Source organism: Haplochromis burtoni, unplaced genomic scaffold (assembly GCF_018398535.1).
Source record: "Haplochromis burtoni strain Fernald_Lab_line unplaced genomic scaffold, NCSU_Asbu1 Contig_90, whole genome shotgun sequence".
In the NCBI taxonomy this organism is placed as follows: domain Eukaryota; kingdom Metazoa; phylum Chordata; class Actinopteri; order Cichliformes; family Cichlidae; genus Haplochromis; species Haplochromis burtoni.
In genome coordinates, this window is record NW_024582451.1 from 1,950,525 (window position 1) to 1,973,894 (window position 23,370).

General features: G+C 40.7%; 1 protein-coding gene across 2 annotated transcripts in view; it reads right to left on the reverse strand.

The window, feature by feature from the left end:
• Nucleotides 1-23,370, reverse strand: part of LOC102294758 (oxysterol-binding protein-related protein 10) — a 92,174-nt gene that overhangs the window by 14,394 nt on the left and 54,410 nt on the right. For both annotated transcript variants that reach the window (XM_005927666.3, XM_005927665.3), the window contains exons 6-7: nucleotides 18,326-18,566; nucleotides 13,273-13,403 (exon numbers count right to left, since the gene is read on the reverse strand). In XM_005927666.3, the coding sequence (XP_005927728.1) occupies nucleotides 13,273-13,403; nucleotides 18,326-18,566 (372 nt within the window). The remainder of the gene's footprint in view (nucleotides 1-13,272; nucleotides 13,404-18,325; nucleotides 18,567-23,370) is intronic.

A 23,370-nucleotide genomic window follows, 5' to 3' on the forward strand; every position in this document is an offset into this window, starting at 1 on the left:
CCCCTTTATAAAAAGAGGGAGGAGGGAAGAAAACAGCTGAGGGAAAGTCCCAGTGATGCTTCCCTCTACACCCTCCCATCATCCATCTCCGGTTTCCCTTCATCTTTCCATTTTTACCTCATCCTCCTCCACCCTTACCTCATCACTTTTTCCTCTGCTCCCCTCCCTCCTGTCCTCTTCTGACAAGGCTTCCCTACCTCCTACGCCTCCTCCTCCTCTCCTAGTATATGTGGGACGGGTGTATGTATTATCTCCTATTATTACCACTAGTCTGCCAGTTCTGCACCCCTACAGTAGTCGACTCTTCAGGAACACATGCGAGGGGGGGGGCTATCATCTACCTTGTTCTACCTTTCAGCTCGTTTCCAGTACATTTTCTCTCTGTAACACAGACTCTTTTTTTTTAACTCCAGTCCTCTGTTTGATTCATTCTTCCCCACTCTTCCTCCGCCCTCACACTGTCATCTCCGTCATTGTGTCTTTCATTTACTCCCCCCCAGCAGCTCTTCATTCATGCCATCCGCTATTCTGTTTCATCATCATCTTTCTCCTTAACCGTCTTCCTCGCCCTCATTCACATGGTTCCCCCCCCTGCCTCCTTCTCCTTCCTAATGTATTTTTCTATCCAGTGTAGGCGTCTGCAGAAGGCTCAGTTAGTGCAAGTCTGCACTTCAAAGACTCCTTTTCTTCCTCAGTTACAACTTTGAGGGCTTGTCCTCCTTCACCAGCTGTCCTTCTCATCCCCTATCATCATCATCACTTCCATTTTCACTCAGTTGTTTGTCGAAACAACATCTGAGAAAAGGAATCTACTCGAGGTGTATGAGTCTCAACTTCTAAACCACTTGCTATTTTGCAGCAGCTCTGTCCTCTTTCCAGCTCGGCCTCTGAAGTGTGTGTACGAGAGTGAAGTGGATTTCTCCTGCTTCTACTCCTCTGGGAGCAGTACACAGAAAATAAATAAATAAGAAAAATAAAAAGGAAACGATTCGTCTCCATCCAGCTCAAACACAGATTTTCATTGGCTGGATGTGTTTCCACCTAAGCAGAGCGTAAAACTGACCCTAAACCTTGTTCAGGACACGAAACACCAGCTAAACAACAGAGAGCTGGTTTTTGGGGAAATACAGCTTTTTCTCTTTTTAATGAATGAGATTAAAGTCAGTTCAAAATCCGCCACTGCAGTGTGCACGCACATCTTTTTACTGAGATTATGAAACTGACACTCTTAACAATGGGGAGCCGGCACCTACAGTACAAAGACGTCTGATGAAATATGAGCCACAGCTTCCCCTCCGTGCTGTTGTTGCTGCTGTGTTTTAAAATGGAAACTAATTATTTATCACTTCAGATTCACAAAAACAATCCAAGACTTCAAAAACCTAAACACGCAGTAATTTACAATTATTTGTTGAAAAAAGAAAGAAAACAGAAAGAAAACTATCGAGCAGTCCACCCTGTTAGACCAGCTTTTGCCAACAAATACTGCAGTTTTTAAAATAATGTCATGTATAGTAATACATCGGGTCCATAATGTGCAAATTGCAGTAACTGTTTGAGACTTGCAGACATTTTTTAAATACAGTTTTGGTTTTAATAATCAAAAGCAAAGCAAATACTCTGTTGGGCTGAGATTAGGTGACTGACTTGGCCCTTAAAGAATATTCAGTTTTTCTCCGGGGTTGCTTTTACAGTTTGCTTTGGACACTATGAAGTGCTGACTATATAATCCTGTTAATCTTACTTTCAACTGTCCAAATATTTTTCCCAGAGCTGTGCAGCGTCTTTTTGGATGCCTTCCTGTTCCTGAGTGCAATCAGCAGTTTGCACGTTGTTGTAAACACACTGTATTTCCATTCATGAATCCATCTCTTGATTGTAGGCTTAGACAGCCATACGCCTGCCTCCTCAGGACTGCTCTTAACTTTACGACATCTAACCAAGTAGTTTTTCTCAAACACGGAAATAATTCTGTCGTCATGCGTTTTAGTTCTTTCAATCCTAAAGTTTCTGTTTTCTAGCTGATGGGTTTAGTTTGAGTTTTCAGCCTAATGATGGCCTGACTCACTTTACTGACATGTCTTTGTGCCTCATATTTATACTTATATATTTATTTACGCATATATATATTCACAGCTTTGAATCTATCCATTCATTTCCTTACACTTATACAGGACCAGGATCCTTGCAGGGCAAGCCTAAGCAAGGATGCCCAAACCTCCCACTCCCCAGTCACCTTCTCCTGCTTAAACACCGAGGCGTTCCCAGGTCAGCCGAGAGATGTAATCATCCAGCATGTCTTTGGTCTACTTTTCAACTTCAGAATATTATGCCTGCTTCATTTGCCATGAGCCTCTGAAAATGCGTGTATAAAAATATCTGTAATTCCCAAACATCTTTGCACTTTTATCACATCAATCGTCTTGATCGTTTGATATAAAATCCACCCTGGACCTAACTCTAGCAGTGCAACAAACACTTTTAAGCATAATTTCACACAGTTTTCTGAAATCACAAACAGCTTCACACACAAACACAATGTGTTGAATGTGAATGTTCCAGGTAAAAAACAGGACGGTGGCGCCTCTCTGCTCACAGCCAGAGGTGTGTGTCTGAGATGACCGTGTAAGAATATCCGCTGGTTCTGACATCATTGAGATCCAGCAGCAGAAATAAAAACGTGTGAAGCCGAAGCTTATTTGTAGATACTCTGGAGATATCTTCATGTTTACCATCCTTAATATGAGCATCACCATCAAGTTTGTGTGATGATGTCGCATTATGTTAATAAAGCATGTGCCTTACCTCCAGGGAGACACTTTAAGTTCAATACAAAGTCCAGCTCGGGATCACATTAACCTCCTGTAGTGCTGAGTTCCCGTGCTATCCGAGTCCAGCCTGTTAGCCTCTGACCTCTCTTAGATCAGTGTGGCATTTCCACCAGTAAGACTCCAGCTGGCTGGGTACATGTCCTCTCTAAACTAACAGGCAGCCCCATGAAAATCACTTTATAATCACTTTGTCAATCACTTGACATTTACTCAACCAATGATCTTCTCACCTGTGTGCTTTACACTGCAGCTAAGTAGTGTAATCACTACCTGAGGAGCTCTGGAAGTGAATAAATGGAAGGATCTACCACTTACCAAAGTAACCACTGTATGTGTGTGTGTGTTTTGAGCTCCTGTTAAATGTCAGGCATGTTGTGAATGTCAACTACCAGCGAATTACTAAAAAGCTTTTAAGTTGCAGTTGCTTCTGCCAATTTACACGAGCAGTGCTTATACTGCTCGCCAACAAAGCATATTATCATGCATCAATGGGGTAATTAGCAGCTTTAAATCCACTTAAAGCTGTTTAGATGTCTTTAATGTTTTAAAGACTAAATTAGTTTTCTGCTCGCAAGATCACAACAGAGTTTTAAATCTCCCAGAAGCTCCGGAAAAGGAATAAAGTCCACGAAAAGAGTTCAAGCTGAGACGCCGCAGATGCTTACGGTACAATGGGGGGCGGGGGGGAGGTGGGCGTTGACCCAGATGCAACATCAGAACTGCAATAAATAATTCACAGCCTCAGACTCCTTGAATGGGTATGAATGAAAAAGCTGTTCAGCTTTGTCAAGAAAGAAAACCTCACAAAACCTTTTTTCCCTCCTAAAAAATAAAATAATAATATTTTTTAAAATCAGGCACTGCAGTGGAGATGCGGATGTTGTACCCTGTTGTACCAGCTTCATTAGAGCAGCATCTAACATGGGCTGTGAGGACGTAAAAGGCACACACACACACACACACAATTAATCTGTGATGTAGGTTTTGCGTATTGTTATCCCCATTTAAACTAAAATTGAGTGTAAGATTGAGGGGATCCCCACACTGTGACTGATGAATCACAACCATCACGTCCAGTTTAAAACCAGAACGTCATCGATGCAGTAGTTCATCTGTGATCCAAGTAAAACAATTCTGAGTTTTACTGTCCCTGCTTGGCTGGATTGCACACACTTTGAAGAATTAAAGTCCCTTAAGAAAGCAAAAATCTGACCAATACTCAGATTCACTCTTTCACCTGGATGAGATAAAAACGAACAAACCAACAGCTGATGCTGTGGTGGACGCATTCATCTTTTGTATGCAGCCAATAATCAACACATTAAACTCGAACTAAAAAAAGACGTCCCTAACTTCAAAACCTTTCGAGGTTGCAGAGTGAGATTTATGAGATCTCAGAAATAGCTTTCGTTCATCTCACAGATCTGTTGCATCTCTTTAAACTATGCATTGCTGATGACGATAAAAAGCCTCTGAGCAAATAAGTTCACTCTGTTAAATGCTTCTTTATCGACTTCAAAAGGAGTCATAAACGTGCCTGCATCGCCACACAGCTGAAGTTCATTTTGCATCCTGCATAATTATTCAGTGAAGCATTGAGTAATCTGCTTTATCATTCAAGTTTCTAAATCATGGATGATGCACAGTTACCGTTACATGACAGGAAGGCAAAAAACAAACAAACATCTGCACCAGAATCTTTGTTTAGCAGCAAAAATAGAGTGACAAATGTCATTAAAGCTTTTTTAAAGGTCCTTGTCTGGATTTTATGAAAGCAGACTTATGCTTAAATGATTTAGGAACAATTTTAATTTCCGATTTGTGTTTTTAACCAAAAATCACATTTTTTTTCTTTTAAAGGATCTTGAACAAAACAAGCATTTCTGATCTTCTATTGGTCAAATTGATTATCAATTACCTGAGAAAATCACTTATTACAAACTTCCTTTCTGTGTGCAGGAGCAGAGAAACCTTTTTTGAATAACCATTTAAAAAGTGAGCACCTTGAGGTCTATTTTAGGAGATAAAGGAGAAGGTGGTTTCTAACAGAGGGATGTCACCGTCAGTGTAAAGTTGGAATTTTATTAGAAAAACAGATTACAGAGCAGAGAGTGACTCATGGCTTGTTGAACAGACTGAATGCGAGCTGAGAACACAGTTATCATTATTTGTTTTTGTCACACGCAGACTGACAGGACCTTTTGTCTATTAATAAGACTGAGGAAGCATCAGTGCTGCAGGATGTTAACGTGTTACTGATGTCGAGGGCAAAGTTTAGAAATAAAATAAATCCAGTTTGTTCTCCTTTTAAAAGAAGAAGCAAAAAATACACATCTTTACGTTTCCTATATACTGAATTAGCTGCACAGTGACTTATGGGAGGACTTTGCTGCCCTCTGCTGGAGTAAAGAAGGAACAATAACTCTGCAGTGCACCGAGGATTTTGTCCAGAGTGCACTTAAGAGAAAAGAAAATATGGACTATTTTCTGATGCAACAGTATTTGTGCTTTCTCTCCACATGACTGTGTTTCTTTCCAAATCCTGGATCTGAAGATAGAGGCTGTCGCTGATATTATAACTGATACTGACACATTTTACCACATTTTTTACTGTTTTATTCCTGTTTTCTGCCTTTTTCTTTATAATTCAGAGTTGTCTATCATTGAATTCCTGCTCTGCAGCAGCAGCTCATAACCACAGCAATACTGTAGGCAGCTCTAATATGTGGTAAGGGATTGCACTGGAGCTCTTGTAGATGCATAAACCAACGGGTTTTCTGCAAGCACCAGCAATTTCCTCTCTATTTTCCCACAGTCACGCATCGGTCTTGAGCTTTTTCCTACTGACTGCATAGGAATTAATATCAACCGCCACAGCAGTGCTACATAATTCATACAGAAAGCCTTTATTATTCTGAGGTAATGTATTTTCTTCCTTCTCTCAAGTCTGCTCATGAGATTACGGGGTATATGTTAAACGGGCAAGTGGCCAAGAGGATCAGAAACTGACCTTGAGCTTTACGCCATCGCAAATGTTCGTTTTGAGGGTTTTGTCCAAACCAATTATTTAAAGCTGGTTTTATTCAAATTCTTTCTGCATTGCATTTCACAACCACAAGATGGCAAACTCAGCGCCTCAACAAATCCACCATTACTATGCCAAGCACAGAACATCAGATAAATTATCATCCCAGAGCAATCTTTATCCTTGATTATCTAAACATCATCTTAATGATAAGGCTGTCGAGTCGTGAAGAATCTCTCACTCGCTCTGCCTCACCTTCTGTTCTCATTAATACTGAGAAAAGGCTTTAAATCAACTCGATGAGACATGGACGCCGGTTAGAAAATTCCTCTTAAAGGAGGACTAAACATCAGTGTCGGGCTGGACTAATGTGCCTGCACTGTACGTCCGCTGCCTCTCTGCCTTGCGCCTTCAAACGGCAGCCAGAGCATCTTTAAAGGCTCTAATGAAATCTGGATCAAGCTGCAGGGCAGTGCTGAGAAACAGGCTGCAGGAGAGCGTGAAATATTACAGAGCAGAGACACAGAGTGGTAAAAGTCAAAAGCATGTTTCCAAATTTAGAGCTCTACTTTTCCTTTAAAAATGACATCTAGTCTTTGTGATAACTACTGACATCGCACATGACAGGGCACTCTTACAGCAAACACGACACTACAGGCATACACCCATGTTCTGTATACTTTAAGTTAGCAGTTTTAGTGCTGAACAGTATATCACATGTAAGCTCTATTAGTCAGAAGTGGGCATATCTTGTAACGGTGTGCAGTCTATCATTACAATCCCTGAGAAAACTTGACAAGTTAAAGACAAAAGAAGAGGTGACCTAAAAAAAAAAAAAAAAACTATCTACAGCAGACGTATCTGAAAGTCTATTAAGAAATAGGAGAAAATCCAGCAAAGACCTGACACAGGACCTGAGAGATCCATCTGGCATTCAATTAATCCATCTACTGTTCACTGAACCCTCAGCGGAAAAGGTCTCAGTGGAAGGATGGCTGTCAAGAAGCCATTCTTAAGGAAAGGAAACAAGGAAAAAAGCCTGTTGTATGCTAAAATACACAAGAACTGTGCTGAAAACCAGTGGCAACAGGTCTTATTGAGTATTAATGAATCCACGTTTGAAATTTTTGGTTCAAGGTGTTTCAATATGTATAGAAGAGTGGTAACACAGTCATCTATAAAGCATGGTTGAGGCTCTATCAATGTTTGGGGTCTGCATTTCAGCCAGTATTCAAGATCTTGTCACTATTGATGGAATTATTAAAGCGACTTTGAAAACAACTTCACTCTTCAGCATGAGAATGATCCAAACCACACTGCCAATGCACCAAAGCGTACCTGGATAGAAAACGCAACACTATCAGTCACGGATTGCCCTGATTATCCCAGACCTCAACATTATTGAAGCAATGGGGGATCATCTCGACAGAGAACAGAACAAAAGGCAGCCGACATCCAAAGAAGATGTTTGAATGTCCTTCAAGAAGTCTGGAGAACTATTTCTGAAGAACATTTTAAATTATGAGACAGATGCTAGAATTGTACAAACTCTGTTTGTGGTCTCACATGCTGTATTTCCATACATGTCTGCACATGTTTCAATAAATCACTACACCTAGAAAATATAAAGAAATCACTGGTAGCTCAAGACTTTTGCACATTTGTATGCATCTGGAATGAGTGCCGATAATTCATCGTATCATTAACGAGGCTACAAGCAGGACAATGTGTGCCTTATCCAGCTCCATGAAAATACAGTCACTGTCATTTTTATGATATCCCTAATAGCTTGCCATTATCCATCAGTGAAAGATGGTACGCCTTACTTAAGTTGGCAGAAACATACCGGCAGAGGCAGGGAAGTCAATGGAGATAGCCGACTGAATCATAACTGCCATAATGCTGTCTTAAAAGGGGCCAAATCACTATTACGACCTGCCCTCGCTTCTCTGCTTATAATTGTTCGACGTGAAGTGTTTTGAACAGCTGGACTGTAAATGGTTTGACACTGCAACACTGTAAAACCCATTTCACACTCGTATGTCAATAGAAAATGATCATTAACATGACAGATTATAATTCTGTGGCTGCAGATCAGACCGCTCCAGGCACAGTTCGTCCCTCGTGGCGTAAAAGCAGGAAGCTGATTGAACATTTACACAGAGGCTAAAATTTTCCACAAAGCCTTCCATTATTTGTTTTGTGGTTTCGCTGAAATGAATGTCAGGCCATTACAAGATCTGACAAGTATTTAACAAGCAACACACACTTCTGACAGGTAATGATAAAAGTCTAGCATTTGATGAAAAGGATATTTGTGAGCATGAGCAGAATTGAAAGCTGCTGAGACGACACTCCATCCATTAATCTTCATCTTCTTATGTGTAGGTGAGGGTTACATTATTCCACTAAGTTTGAATAAAAAGATGACAGCGCCAAAGATTAATGTGACTCGTGACAACGGTGTTAAAGAAAAGTGATTTATGATTACAAGAAGCTCATGTAAACACGTCGGTCAGTTTATTAGGTACACCTGGCATGGTTGGCATATAGACAGTGTAAAGACTAGCGAAAGTTGCTTATTTTTCTTGACAGTAAGTGCAAAATGTGTCCATATCCATATGTATGCTCTTATCTTACTCCCTGGACATCAAATTGTCCGTGTCTCACCTTGCTGCACAAGGAGATTACTTCTAATTGGATCACTTCCAAACTCGTCCCGCCTCCCCAGACAACTTAATTCATACTGAGTGGATCTCGTTTCTCCAAAACATTTTCATCTTGTTTTTATTCGTGTCAATCGTGTCAATCCATTTCATCATAGCTTCTGTCCAAGTGCATTAGTTCTTATTTGGTTATCGTCTTGTTTTGGTCAGGAAAAACTATCACAAAAATTAATAGTCAACAATATTAACACTATTTACAACCAAGGTCAGCATCTCTCAGTGCACACCCATAAAACAGATGAGCTACAGCAACAGAAGACGACACCAGGTGTTACTCCTGTCAGCTAATAACAAGAAACCGAGACTACAATTTGCACAGACCTCACCTAAATTAAATAAACAGTTCAGGCTGCCAGTGGTGATATTAGTACTAATTGAGCATTGTTTAAATTTCACAGCTTGCCTAAGTGTTCTTGCTGACCATGCTCATCCCTTTATGACCACCGTGGATGGGAAACTGCTGGTGGCCTTGTATCACTCCACCACAGAAAGCATCCTGGTTTGCTGTGTAACAGTGTGGTATGCAGTGAATAAATAGGCTGTCCAGTGGGTAATAAACACAGCACAAAAGCTCATCGAATGTGTTTTAGTTGTGTGTTAATTTTACTATTTGCAATGGAAATTAAAACCATCTGGATTCTGATCTTCTTACAGTTGCTCCCAGCAGCACAACACATCATGTCACGAAGCTCAAATCATCTCAAACTGCCTTCTTGAACTTGTCACCAGATATAAGACCAATAAAGCACCTCTGTGGTGTGGTAGAACAGGAGATTTGCATTACTGATGTAAGCCCACCAATCTGCAGCAACTGTGTGATGCTATCATATCAATATTGATCAGCACTTTGTCAAATCTGTGCCACGAATAATTAAAGCATCTCTGAAGGAAAAACAGAGTCCGAACTGGTGCTTGCAAAGTGCACCGAATAAAATAAAGGCTGGTTTAAGAAGCATTTTAGCAGATTTCTACTTCCATAATTGTAAACCTACAACTACACATCTATCCATTTTCTTCCGCTTATCCGGGGCTGGGTCCCGGGGGCAGCAGCCCAAGCAGAGAAGCCCAGACCTCCCTCTCCCCAGCCACCTCCTCCAACTTATCTGGGGGAACACCAAGGCGTTTCCAGGCCAGCCGAGAGATATAATCTCTCCAGTGTGTACTGGGTCTGCCTCGGGACCTCCTCCCGGTGGGACATGCCCGGAAAACCTCACCCAGGAGGCATCCTTGTCAGGTGCCCGAACCACCTCCACTGACTCCTTTCGATGTGGAGGAGCAGCGGCTCCACTCTGAGCCCCTCCCGAATGGCGGAACTTCTCACCCTATCTCTAAGGGAGAGACTAGCCACCCTTCGGAGGAAGCTCATTTCTGCCACTTGTATTCGCGATCTTGTTCTTTTGGTTTTTTGAAAACTTTGCTCCCAATGTGGGGGGTCCCTGGACATTCCAGCGCAAGAGAAACATTCTTTTCTTTCTTTTTTTTTTTTGCCTGTCCCGTTTGGCTCTTTTGCCATCAGAATTATTGTCTAAAGGCAAAGAAAGATGCCCAACGGATTTACTTTACCAAATTGACCATCCCAGCCTTGCCATAATGGTCCATTTGATTCACCTTTTATTGTTTATTTTATTTTCACTTACTGAATACGGGACAGACTTGACTGGGGGAAAGAAGGGGAGAAAGAAAGAGGCAAAGAGAAACAGCTGAGAAGAGGGACGGGGGAGAAGGGCAAAAAACAAAAACCAACAGAACGGGCAGAGAAAATTTAAAAAAAAAAAATGCATATATCAATCACCTGGATCACCTGCTGAGAAAGAAAAAAGAAAACAAGCAGAAGAGAACAAGAGTAATAGAATAAACAACATCACAATGATATATGGGAATATGACAGTAAATACTAAATGTTAAACATTATTGTGCAGCACATAAGATCAACACAACACAGTGTGCTTTGAGGTAGGAGCCAAAAAGGGTGTAGTTTGTGGGTGTGCAAGAGAAACATTCTGACATTCCACGAATGGCATTACAAGGAATTTAAAATGAAATCAATGAAGAGAAAATGGGGAAAACAGCTTTTGCTTTTGTCTATGGTCATTCTCGTAACTACCAGTGGAACTTGTTGCTTTAACTTTAGTGATAATAAAAAAATTTGCATAAATAAAACATTAAGGGGTTCACAGCAAATATAAGCAAATTAAAATGATTTATTTTGGGTGGAACTTGTTGTTAAAAGTCAATGTTTTAACTAAATTACAGAAACTGATGCGCTAATATCTCACTCCAGTGTCCCCTCTTTCTCTCCACCAGACTCTCACTGCATTTACGTCACAGTCACCTGCCCCCTGCCCCCTCCATTTCTTGGTACTGAAACAGGTTGGTCCAGACACACATTCCTCCAGGGATTGGCTCAGTACACTGTGTGACCCACTTATTTGACAGCACTTCTTTTAAAATTGTCAGATGAGTGGAGTGCTCCCCCTTCCAGCCAGGAAGAGCAAACACGATAGAGTGTGGCAGAAATTCTCAAGTGAGGCCACTGGCCCCTGAGTTTCAGCTTAAGTATATTTTGTATTTGTATCTATCATCACCACAGCAAGTAATTTCAGCTTACAAAGCACTAAAAGGCAAAGTTTTCATAACAATGAACATGAAAAAAATGCATCTTTTGGCAACTTCAAGAAGGCCTGACATCAACCACTTGAGACTTTGTTGCATATTTAATGCCACAGAGTGTTTTTGTCTACATAAGCTTTGTCTTTATTTATTCAAGTTCAATAAAGAAAAGCTTATAAAAAGAAACTTGGAGAAAAAAAGGAAATCAATCAAATATCCCCTTAAAATTAACTTAAGTGTTTGCAGAATTAAAACTGGCTTCATAATTTGATAGGTCAACAAGGCTAAGATAAAGAAAAAAGGCTCAGCTAGTTAACACATGAGGTTGCACTGCATCATCACCATTAAATATTAAAGGTCAAGCAACAGGTAGGCCAAACTCTGTTTTATCCTTCTTTTTGACTCTATTGGCAACCGCAATTTACAAAATAAACATGATGTTGTTTTGAATAAGACACGAAACTAGCAATGGAGACCATATAGTCATCAGGAAAGCGTTTACTCACATCATAGACAACGCTACGGTCACTTTAGCGGTCGTCAATTACCTCAACAACAGTTTGTGACCATGGCAGGACCAAAATACCTGCAACCTTGTGCAATGAATTTGTTATCTCGTTGCCTTTGAAATGGTTGTTTCAAACACATGCACCAGGTTTGCAGAGGCGGTCTTCAAAGCAACTTTGGTGCATCAACACAGCAATAAAATGGCATCAAAACTGAGTTAGTCTGCAACCAGTTTGCTACAAGTTTGAGATTAAAAGGCTTCAAGTCAGAAATGACAGAAAATCTGTTGGTGATAAACTCCTAATCTGTAGCGCTGCAAATACACAGAAATGCACATTAACTACTTACATCAGAGTCTGAGCAGACCCTAACAGATATGAAAGAGACCAGAACTAACCACTAGAGACTGGTCTAAAACCTTCTGGCAACCACCAGTTGTGGGAGAACAATTAGTATTCCCTGAGTGGTTGCAAGTGGCTGCTGAGCCTGAGTCACATAGGCAAAAACCTCCTTGTGACCACTTTAGGATATTGGTACAGTCTTAGTAATTGATGGAGTGTTTACATTAAAAAAATACATGCAACTGTGGGAATATGCTAGCATTCAAAGCAATTATTAGGAGGTTTGTGGTGCATTATCTGTTTTTTGCATCCTATTTCAACCAACAAGAGCCAGAAACCTTCAGGAATCACTGCCAGCCACTCTTGGAAAACACATTTTCCCCAACCAATAAGTGGTTGTATCACATCCATTATGTTGGACATTTCTTGAGTAATGTGCGCACAATGTCACGTGAGAAATCTATATCCATCTTTTAAATCTGTTCACACCATATCAAGGCACCTGCTCCACTGAAACTGCACATTATTTTAGCATAAAGTTAACCACATGACTCCAAGTGTTACAGATATATTTTCTGTGCCCTCCATGCTAGTAGTTTGCACATCCCTGCACTCTGCTGCTTTCTTTTCATTTCTTTCAATACAAAAAACAAAAAAACAAAAAACCTGTTCATACTTTCAATAAAATTAACAAAATTTCACACAAGCTTCTTAACTCGCAGTACCTGCCTTTGCTTTCTTTTTCTAGTGTCTCTGTTATCCAGGTCAAACTCCTCAAAACTGCAATAAAACTGAATGTGATTCAGGAACATGAAGCAGAGCATAGCAGTGGAATATGATACCCTGTAGATGTATTTTTTTTTACAGTTTAATTACAGGAAGTGACCTTTGCTGTATGCCATGCTCACTGTGCTTCCTGCTCATAGCTACACGCACACAATCCAATAAATGCAATATGCAGCAAAGGACGAAAAAATACACTAAAATTCACTTTGCATGATAAGCCTGAACTTTAGGGCCAAAGGAGCAAATGTAAATTGATTTTCTTTGTACCCATCCAACCAAATCCTCTCAACAAGCAGCTGTACAGTGATCTGAATGAAACACGCTGCAGTTAGAAATCATACAGACTGTTTGTGCAGCCCTTTAGCATCCAAGCCAAGCTAGCAGAGGTCAGAGAGACGGGCCGAATACTGACGCGATAATTGACAGCGTGACGTGATGTTTCTCACCTCAGCACCATGGGGCAGAATCCTTTTCCTGAGGTCCGGGGAGGGCTCGGTTGACTGCAAAGGAGTCAGACCCCCGTTCTTCAGTTGCTCCCCCGAGGGCGACTTTGGTACAGTCCACACAGGAGCACCATCTGAAAAACGACAAGTTATTGTTGTTGAAAGAATCAAAGAGGGATCAGGGTGAAAACCAAGATTAGCCTCTCCTTTTTATATATATATGTGACATTCAATATAAAGGTGTGTGTGTGACTGATGGAAATGTGTGTCCTTGCATGAATCTACGCGAATTTAATATTTGTTCAGTGTTATAGCCTGCCTTGTATTGATTCACATGATCAAACATACAGAAGCGACTAGAATGGAGATTAAATTTGATTCCCGTCCCAAAAAGATCAAAGGCTCAATAAAGAAGAAGAAAAGAAATCAATCAACCAATTTCTTTCCACTTACTGCAGCGATTGTGCATTTAATAATAAATCATACCCAAAAATGCTCAACCTTTACTGTCTTCACCTTCTGGGCTTTTGCTGTCAGAGATGATCATCCAACTCAAGGATCTTTTGTTGAAGGCGCAGTTGTTAAATGTCAGCGTTGTCAGAACTGACCCATTTTTAGGGATTTTCTAACTCGTTCAAAATGTTAAGAAACTTTAATTAAAAAGCAGCCACACCTGCACACATTGTACACAAATAAGTACAACATGGATGCTTGAGATTAAATGAGCGCTGATTTGATTTAAAATCAGTATTTTCATGCATCGTCTTTAAATGTTACATCAGCACCTGCTTCATTGTAATTTAATCAAATCCTGCTTTCCGAAGCAAAATAATTTAGTGGTTCCCAAACTGGAGTACATGAAAAAGACTTGCAGGTAAACCAAAAGCAGAAGCCAAACCTGCACCAACAAACAAAATGAAGGCAGTAAAATATAACAAGGCTCATTTCAGTCTCTCAAAATATTAGTTTCTGAGCTAATGTGAACAAGTTAGGAGCTCACAAGGCAACGTGTTCCTTATTTATTTCCAGCATTAATGACACCTTAGGTATTTTTATCTAAGAAGCAGGGGGAAAGGCAGAAAAACTGAAGTGAAACAGCTGATTAAACGGGACATTTTCTCACCTACACTTCATTTACTCTGGCCTGAATCCTTTAATTAATTTGTGAACTTGTAGGTTTTTTTTACGGTTTGGTTTTTTTTCATGCAGATAAAACTCAAAGTCAACTCTGAGAATGTTCGGTCCACTTATTTACCAGACGTGTCAGCAGGCAACAAAAGATGCCACGCTCCTACAGGGTGGATTTACATTTATTTACTGCAGTTTGTTTATCTGCACGTCTATGGTACTCACACCTAGAAGCTGGGTTAGATCAAGGTCGAATCAAGTTCTCAACGTAAATGGAAAAATAAAGCAGGGTTTTATTTTAAACAGCTGGCGCAGATGCAGGTGAAAAGTCCTCAAAATCACGACAGGAGTCAAAGGTTAGATCACAACGAGGCTCCTCACTGGATGTGTGCCGAAACGTCCAAACTACATCCTCAGACTTTAAATAGAGTCGCTACTTTTGAAGGGCTTCCAATGCAGTCCTCGAGCAACCCAGTATTTGATGAAGGCCTAAGTGTCTTTATCAGTAAAATAAAAATGATCAATTTTTAAGCTGTGAGATTCAATTGTTAAAAGCTGCTAATACACAGCAGAGAAATGGATCCCATTACAAAGTACTGTTAATGGTGCAACACCAGAGATCCTTCTCATATCCACTCTCTGCACTAAAATTAGGTTAAATATCTAATGCACCAAGAGGCTGCTCTTTGATATCCATTAGTGAGAAGCTAACTGTGCTGATACAGGTTGGCATTCTGCTGGGCCCAGAGGGTCTGTCTCTGGAAAAAGTGCTGAAATAGCCCTCAGGCCAGGTTCTGCTTTGGTCAACTGAACAGTTTGACTGGCAGGAACCTGAAAGTGCGAAGAAACTACCTCCAGTGATACCTGGCTCCTGTAAATCGGAGACATAAGGGCAGCCAGCTCTGCCCGAGGGCAAGATTTGTTATTGAGCTGTGAATAAAGTGAAATTGAGTGTTTTTGTGTGTGCACTTTTTGAAAAGGTTATTGAAGATGGCGATGGCTTTTATCAGAATTCAATTTGAACGTAATTAATTATTCATTTAAAACTTCTGAAGTTTTGTGTTTTTTTTCTTCATTAATGGGTTTTTACAATTAAATACTTTCTCCAAGATGTCACAATGAAGCACCAGAAGCAGAGCTACTCGGTGAGCTGGGGCATGTCGCGGGCCATTGGAGAGAGGCATGCAGGTGTGTTATCAGAGATCAAACAGTGGCGACACAAACATTCATGCAGAAGATGTTTCCAATGGCTTTATCTTCCATTTCTGGGCCGTGACATCAATTCAGACTTCCCGATGATGTTGTCACATCAGAATTTCCCCCTACAAGTTCCCCCTTTCACCTCTTTTAAATAAGACTTTCAGCTCTCACTTATATTTAGATGGACTGGCGTTTTTCTTTACTAAATTTTTGCTAAGCTTGAAGGGGACTGGTTCGCAAAGGTTTGGAAATTTCCTTTATGGATTTTCAGTTCCTTAAAGGAAAATGCTGCTTGTGTGCAGGGGAAAGAGGAGTAGGGTGGGTGGGGCTTCAAGCTCTTTATGACACTGACTGAGCAGCGGAAAGGAGGGGATCCAGAAAGTGCTAGAGCAAGCAGCAAAGATCCTCTGTGATATCAGCCGATAATAATGCTGTCTGGTGTGTGACTGGCAGGTTTATGTTGGGTTTGTGACTCAAAAGCAAGTTGCTTTGGTTTGGTTTAAAAGTACGGAAGCCTGGAGGGACAAACGTGCCAGCCAAACTCAGTCCAACCTCATGCTTGGCTCTCTGCAAGAGTTATCTTGCCCATGCAGTGGCAATGCTTTGGTCTATGGGCATAACAATACCATTCAACCAGCCAGCCACTCCCTTTATCAGCTGCTTTTTAACAAGATACTCAGGTAGCCATCCATGCTTGAGAGCCAAGCTATGCTAACGACCGAGGATCCTAACAAAAACAAAAACGAACTCCTCACTGAGGTGTGGCGGGTACATGCCGGAAGCAGGGAGCAGCTGGACCCCCGTGGGACTTATCAGCCAGGATGCGGAAGGAAAGAGGTCTGTACTTGCGGCCCGGTGGTCCCACTCCACACCACCCCCTGTCTGACGAACAGGTACAGGGCAAGGTGAATGCTGGCGCAAAAAGAAGACCAACAAACTGTGAGGACTGGAAGATTCAGGATGCGATCCAAACCCAAACGACCTTCCCAAAGTTACAGGTACAAGTGGGAAAACAACTTTATGGCTCAAACACTCCGATGAATAATCCACAGGGCGTAAATGATGGATCGGAAAATGTTACAGTTTGCTCGCAGGAGGAAAGCGGTTCAGATTTACAGCAGTTACAGCAGATTTCAAAATCCCTAGAAGCTAAAAATATTCAACTCTTCAGTATCCACATTCAGTTTATGGATTTTTTTTTTTTTCCTAAAAGCAGGAATGAATATCATCTCAGCTTGTCTGCTTCACATCCCTCTCGCTTGTGCTAAAGCAGTTAAAGCCTCTATTCATTACTAGCAAGAGCTGTATTGGACAGCACTCTACTCCTTCAGTGTGAGAGCTTCCTGCTCTGAGAGATCATTTTACACATAAATGTAGCCACTATGAACTCCTCTAAAGGCCCAGCAGTCAACTTAAACTCGCGTTCTTTCTAAACACACCTTCGGTTTACCACAAGCAACCTTTCAAAGAAAAACTAATTCATGCTAATCGTCTGTGATTTAAATCTTTAGTCTTACAAAACAGCATAAACCCTCCCCAAACACGTCTACAGCATAATTTTACTTATTTTTATTTCCAGTAATATTTCTTTTACCAATAAACTGCCAAATGCAGTACCTCCAAGGCAATATTTCAACACAGATGTATTTTTAGTGGCATATTAGCAGCCAATTGCCAATAATAGGAAGGAACTGTTGATTTGTCGACAGAAGTGTATCCCCAGATTGTGCCCTAGCTTATGAATAGTTGGTGTGATCCATCCTGCTGTGACTGCAAACAGAATACATCTGCCACTGCCACTTGTTGTTCTTTTTTTCCCCAATCCTAGGGGCAACGACTGTTTGGTACTCAACAGGTTTTTAGAGGAGTATTACTTTACATCAACCCCTCTCCTCTCCTGGAGAAAACCTTTATCATGCTATTGTTTTATAGAAACCCAGAAAGTATAAATAGATTACAAATATTCCTCTTTGCTTGGAAAATAGGATTAGACTCCTACATTTGATGGACTTCAATTTCCTTCATCCTCCTTTATCCTTTCCGTTGGTATTTTTATTTTATTTTTTTATTTATTTTTATTATTATTATATACCCATATAACCACCCTCAGTCTGTAAACGGTTTTAAATAGAAACAACTTTATTGGATCCATTATGATCTGGCACAAAGAGGGTTAAACATGGCAGAGGTCTAACAATATAGGCACCAGTGTGGATTCCTTTGGCAAAGACTTGAACCTTTGAGATGTTGAAGTGCATAGTATAAGGTTTCATTCACACATACACCCTGATTTTTTCCCCTCACATGCATATAGGGTGACAATCTGAAATGTCTGCACCAGCTCTGTAAACAATACTTTCTGTTAAAATCATTGCCATACGCGCTCCTTCATGCGTTTACTTGGCACGACCATTCTGAGGACTGCTGGCATTTCAATGCAACTGAGGACATTGAAGAAGACATAAAAATGAATGGAAGCGATACAGAACAACGCTTATGAGAAAAGACAACAATTTAACACACAAATGCAACATTCAACAACAATTGCTGGAAAGGTTTAAGTTCATGGCACCCATCAGGCAGGGACAAGAGGCGCAGTCTAGCTGACACAGCTGGGCCTTGCCGCTGGGTTCGGGAGATGGAGACTGAAAAGACAAGGGGGATGTGGGGCATGAAGGGGTCGGGGGCTCCAGCAGAAGCACTGGAACGGGGCCCGTGGCGGACTCACCGGAGGGTGCTCCTTGGGAGGCGTGGTTGCGCTGGGAGACCTGGGACTGAGGTGGAACCTGGCTGCGGCTCTGAGTCTGTTGGAGGATGTTCAGGCACTCGCCCAGGCAGCTCAGTGTGGCAGCCGACGTAGCTTTGAGCAGGAGCAGGTCCTGATCCAGACAGGAGAGCGGCCCTTTGGTGGGCAGGGAGTCGATGGACTGGACAAGGTTCTTCTGTTGGCCCTCTGCTTGGGACATAACCTGTGGACGCACAGTGAGACATGACATTAACAAAAATAATCATACAATCAACCGTCACATTACTATAATTTCCAATTTGGGTGTATATAAACTGAAATTACGCCCACTGTAATACAGCCCCAATCAAAAGTTTAAGACCAGATGAAAAATGGCAAAAAAATCGTATTTTGCATGGTTGGATCTTTACAAGGTTCAAAGTAGAGCTTCAACATAAAACAGGAAGAAATGTGAATGAGACAAAATATTATTTGAGCATGCAATTTATTGAAAACAACACTTGGACTGAAACAGGCTGTTTTACAGCTCATCAAAAGTTTAGGACCACACCTCAAAAAAAGTCCCAAACATGAACTCAGTAATGAGTAGCTCCACCGTTATTGTTGATCACTTCAAAAATTCACTGTGGCATGCTTGATGCAAGCGTTTCCATGAGTGGGAACATTTCTCCAAGTGGTGAAGACGGCTGCATGAAGGGCATCTACTGTCTGCAACTGTTGTCTATTTTTGTAAACTTCCCTTGCCATCCATCCCAAAAGGTTCTCAACTGAATTTAGATCAGAGGAACACACAGATTGTTCCAAAAGAGTGATGTTATTCTCCTGGAAGAAGTGCCTTTTCCTGCTGGCATTGTGTACTGTAGCATTGTTCCGTTGAAAAATCCAGTTGTTACCACACAGACGAGGGACCCTCTCAGTCATGAGGTATGTTGCAACATCTGGACTAAGCGTGCGGCCGTTTGACACCCCTGCACCTCCTGAAGCTCCGTCGTTCAAGGAGACAAGGCCTTTGAAGACGTTTTCTGTTTTTGAAGCCTTTCAGTCTCAGTCTGATGATTATGGCGCTGCAGTCGGCACCAGTAACGGCCTTAATTTGGGTCAAGGATCGTCCAGCGTCTTGACGGACAGCCAACTGGATCCTCCAGCTCGGTACTGGTGAAATTTGTTTGGTCTTCCACTTGACCTTTTTGTGCCATAACCCTCAGGATCATTTAAGAAATTCCGAATGACTGTCTTACTGCGTCCCACCTCAGCAGTGATGGCGCGCTGTGAGAAACCTCGCTTATGCAGTTCAACAACCCAACAACATTCAAAGAGGAAACGTTTTTTTGCCTTTGCTATTAGAACATCATGACAGTGTGACTACCTGACAGAAAATGACAATGAATCCACATTTTTGCACAGATTTGGGTTTATAAAGGCAAACTTATGATCAGCTGTAAAACAGCCTGTTTCAGTTTAACCGTTGTTTTCAATAAATTGTATGCTCAAAAATTTTTTGTATTTGTGTCACTCCCATTTCTTCTTGTTGCATATTGAAACTACTTGGAACCTTGTTAAGATCCAAAATATGATTTTTTTGCCATTTCTCAAGCGGTCTTAAACTTTCGGTCAGGACTGTACTTCACACATATTTTAATGTACAGATTGTTACTTTTTGAGGGACTTGATGAAAACGTGCTGATAATATTTGACATTTTTATTCTCTTTCTTAAAACTAAATCTCTACTCTGCCATTCATTAATAACTCAGTCAAACTGGAGTAAAAGCAGGACGGCACCTATGGGCACCTACGCTATTCTGCAGGTACAGCCCTGCAGCAACTACGTCACTATTTGTGGAGGAATTTCTAATTCAGATATATGAAGTTCTTTCTACACTCTGAATGTAAGCAGTCCATGTTAACGTCCGTGTAGACGGCACATTTAATCACCACATTATCACAAACAGATTGCATGTAATTGTCAACTTGACCAATTTAGTCGCCGACTGACAGCAGACTGAATCCACCTCTGCCGTTTTATCACCACCTCGATGTATCAAAGTAACTTTGAACACCGCCACTGTGATTGGTTGCAGACCTGGATCAGATTTTTGAAGCAACAATTTTAAATGAAACAAAGCTGCATTTAAAATAGATGCTGCAGTTAATTGTGACGTGTATTTAGCCTGTATCAACAATTCATGCTGAATTTGCTGCTTTTTAACTAATGTTTGATTAAGAAAAAGAAATTAGGAAATTGTCCATCTTAACAGTCAATACTGTTGAACTATTGACCTGTTTTTGCATTTTAGGGACCTTTAAACCTAAAAGCATAGAATGAGGGAATAAGTATAAGAGAGAATGTATCTTCATCCTAGAGCGGACAACTGACTCCTGAATTGCCGAGCTATTTAGTTCCAGCTGTGCTGACTCACTGTGGAAAGAGCAAATCTTTAAAAGTAAGATCAGTTTGTTTGTTTCTTTAAACACCGAGCAGGATCCTAGCATCACTTTTGGGCTACAGGCCACATTAAAGCTTACTTTTGAGCATTAGAGACACTCTAATCCAAATGCAAACTTTTAGAAAATGGCTTGCAGCATCTTTAAATGTTATCATGTTGGATTAACTGAGGACAGTATTTGAAGTCTGTTTGCACAGGTTATGTTCACAAACCAAACCAAAAATGTCAAGTGCACGCATAAAGAAACAGAAATGAATGTGACTCATCTTTCATCATCTTATACAACAACTTTACTGGCATGTTGGTGGTGATACCACTTAGCATTAATTCTAGTGGTATAACCTCAGTCTTGACTACTGGAAACAAGCAATCCACACAACCTGCTCCAAGACGAGAGTGCCAAAAGAAGAAACTGCAAAAACTCGTCAAAGCAGAAAGGTTCTCTGTGCTCCCACAGACACACCGAGTATTTCTTACTTACTGAAATTATCTCTGTATGAGTCACCTATCAGAGTCTAAATGCATCACAAAAGAAAAAAGACTAACCGCTTCTCGCTTCCAGTGTAATAAGCTTCTCAGGGCTAATGAATCTGGGTTGTTTATCACGCTGGAAATGTTGTATTCATTAATATTGAATGGCTTCACAAACACTCGTCCTCTGCGTACACTTCTACAGCACATCTGTCTCCATGCATCAGTACACAGAGCTATTCTGGAGTCACTAAAAAGCTGTTGCAGTGAGGACGATGTGGCAAAGAGATTCACAGGAAGGAATTTCAACCTGAAAACGCACAGTCGTTTTCCAATTATTCAGCTATGCTGAAGTTCTCGGGGAGAAGGGTGTCATCTATTGAATGCTTGTTATAAACAGATTCTTAGTGTATGGTATCACTGATATCATCTCTGCTTCACTGTGTCTGTCAAACAATCACAACTTACTCTTTTACTTGAAACAGGATTTTATTTTATTTTCCAGCTAAAATCCTTCACGCTGTCACACTCTGTGACACATTGCTGTAATTACAGGGCATTATTTAAGGCTTTTCTACATTACCTTGTGACAGAAATCCTCATACCACAATATCATGGTTGACATTTTTCCTGTATAAGTGGTGAGTTCAACATGACCAGTCTGTTTTAGCATGAGAGCAAGCATGCTCGATAATATCAAGTGAAATCATAAAGTGATTTATGCCATTTATGCACTCAGTGGAAGTCTCTTTCTGCCACATGTACTTGCACATGTCAAAACACTGACTCTTAAACTTAAATTGGGTGATTTCATCTAATTAAAAATCAAACATGTTCCACTTTTTGATGAAAATGATGCCACATTTAAGGGTATTTCAAGGGATGAAGGAAGGAGTCTTTTTTAGATATTATATTTTAAAACTTCCACTATCTAGAAAACATTTTCAACTAAGTCCTATTATTAGTTTGTATTTGCAGGAGGTAAGGATCTGGTGTAGTGGCCCTATGAACATGACGAATATGAATATCAACGGTTAAATTTAGGTGAATCATTCCACAAATATTGACTTTTTGTTTTTTGACAGAGCAAGTTTCTGTTAATATTATATCCAAAATTTGTGGTAATGTTCCCTTTCATTTCTCTCATTGTTTAAAATCTTCAGTTGTGTACAGCAGCCAAAGATTATGTTGGCAAGCAGAGCAAGGTGTTTTAATTCAGAGCATGCTGATTATATGTGACAAAGAAAAAGAGGATGTGCGCTGGTTTGGATTGTTGTGTATAGACTTTGTCTATGAAAAGCTGTGAATGAAACATAAGCCATCTACCTGCAGGTCACCAGATGTGCTTCCAGAGCTCAGACATCCAAATCTTTCAGTGTTAAATTGAGAGTCCAGAGCGATAATTGATAGACTCGTTGTACCAAATAAAACCTACTTTGAGCTGCTCCCTTAACCTGTGGTCACCACAGCGGGTAGCTTCACATGTTTGATTTGGAGTTTTACCCCGGATGTCCTTCCTGATGCGACCCCAAAGTGGATTTGTGTCCCCAGCTAGAATCAATTAGAAAAAAGACGCAGCTGAAGACATTTTCTAAACAATGGCTTTTTAATATGGCAGCTCAAAAGCTGATGGTTGAAAGCAGGTTCCCCGTCATGCTCGGGATCTGGTGCTTTGATACAATCACCATCGCAGTGATGATCCTCAACATGGAAGTCACATTAGTTTGACACAGAAGTTGATGTTTGTTCTCTGCGTTGAAGTCACAGATGCGCACATCGGTCTGAACGGGAGCAGCAGTGCAAAAACTGTCAAGAGGTGCACACCACTGTCATTTTATTTCTTTAAGGAAGACTTAGGATCTTTCCTACTCCATTAAAAAGCAAAACATGAAAATACTAACTGCAAGTGAAAAAAGTTACTGTGGCTATTTCGTTTCCTTTTTGAGAAAAAAAAAAGACTTTTAATGTTTTATTTTTCGCAGAGAAAGCATCAGCGGTCTGTTTAATGACATCACTCATTTAACCTGAGGTCTTTGAAATTTTTTGCATTTCCTTTTTTTTGCTGCTCATCAGCTAACATGTATCATGGAAGTGGATAATCTATGATCAGC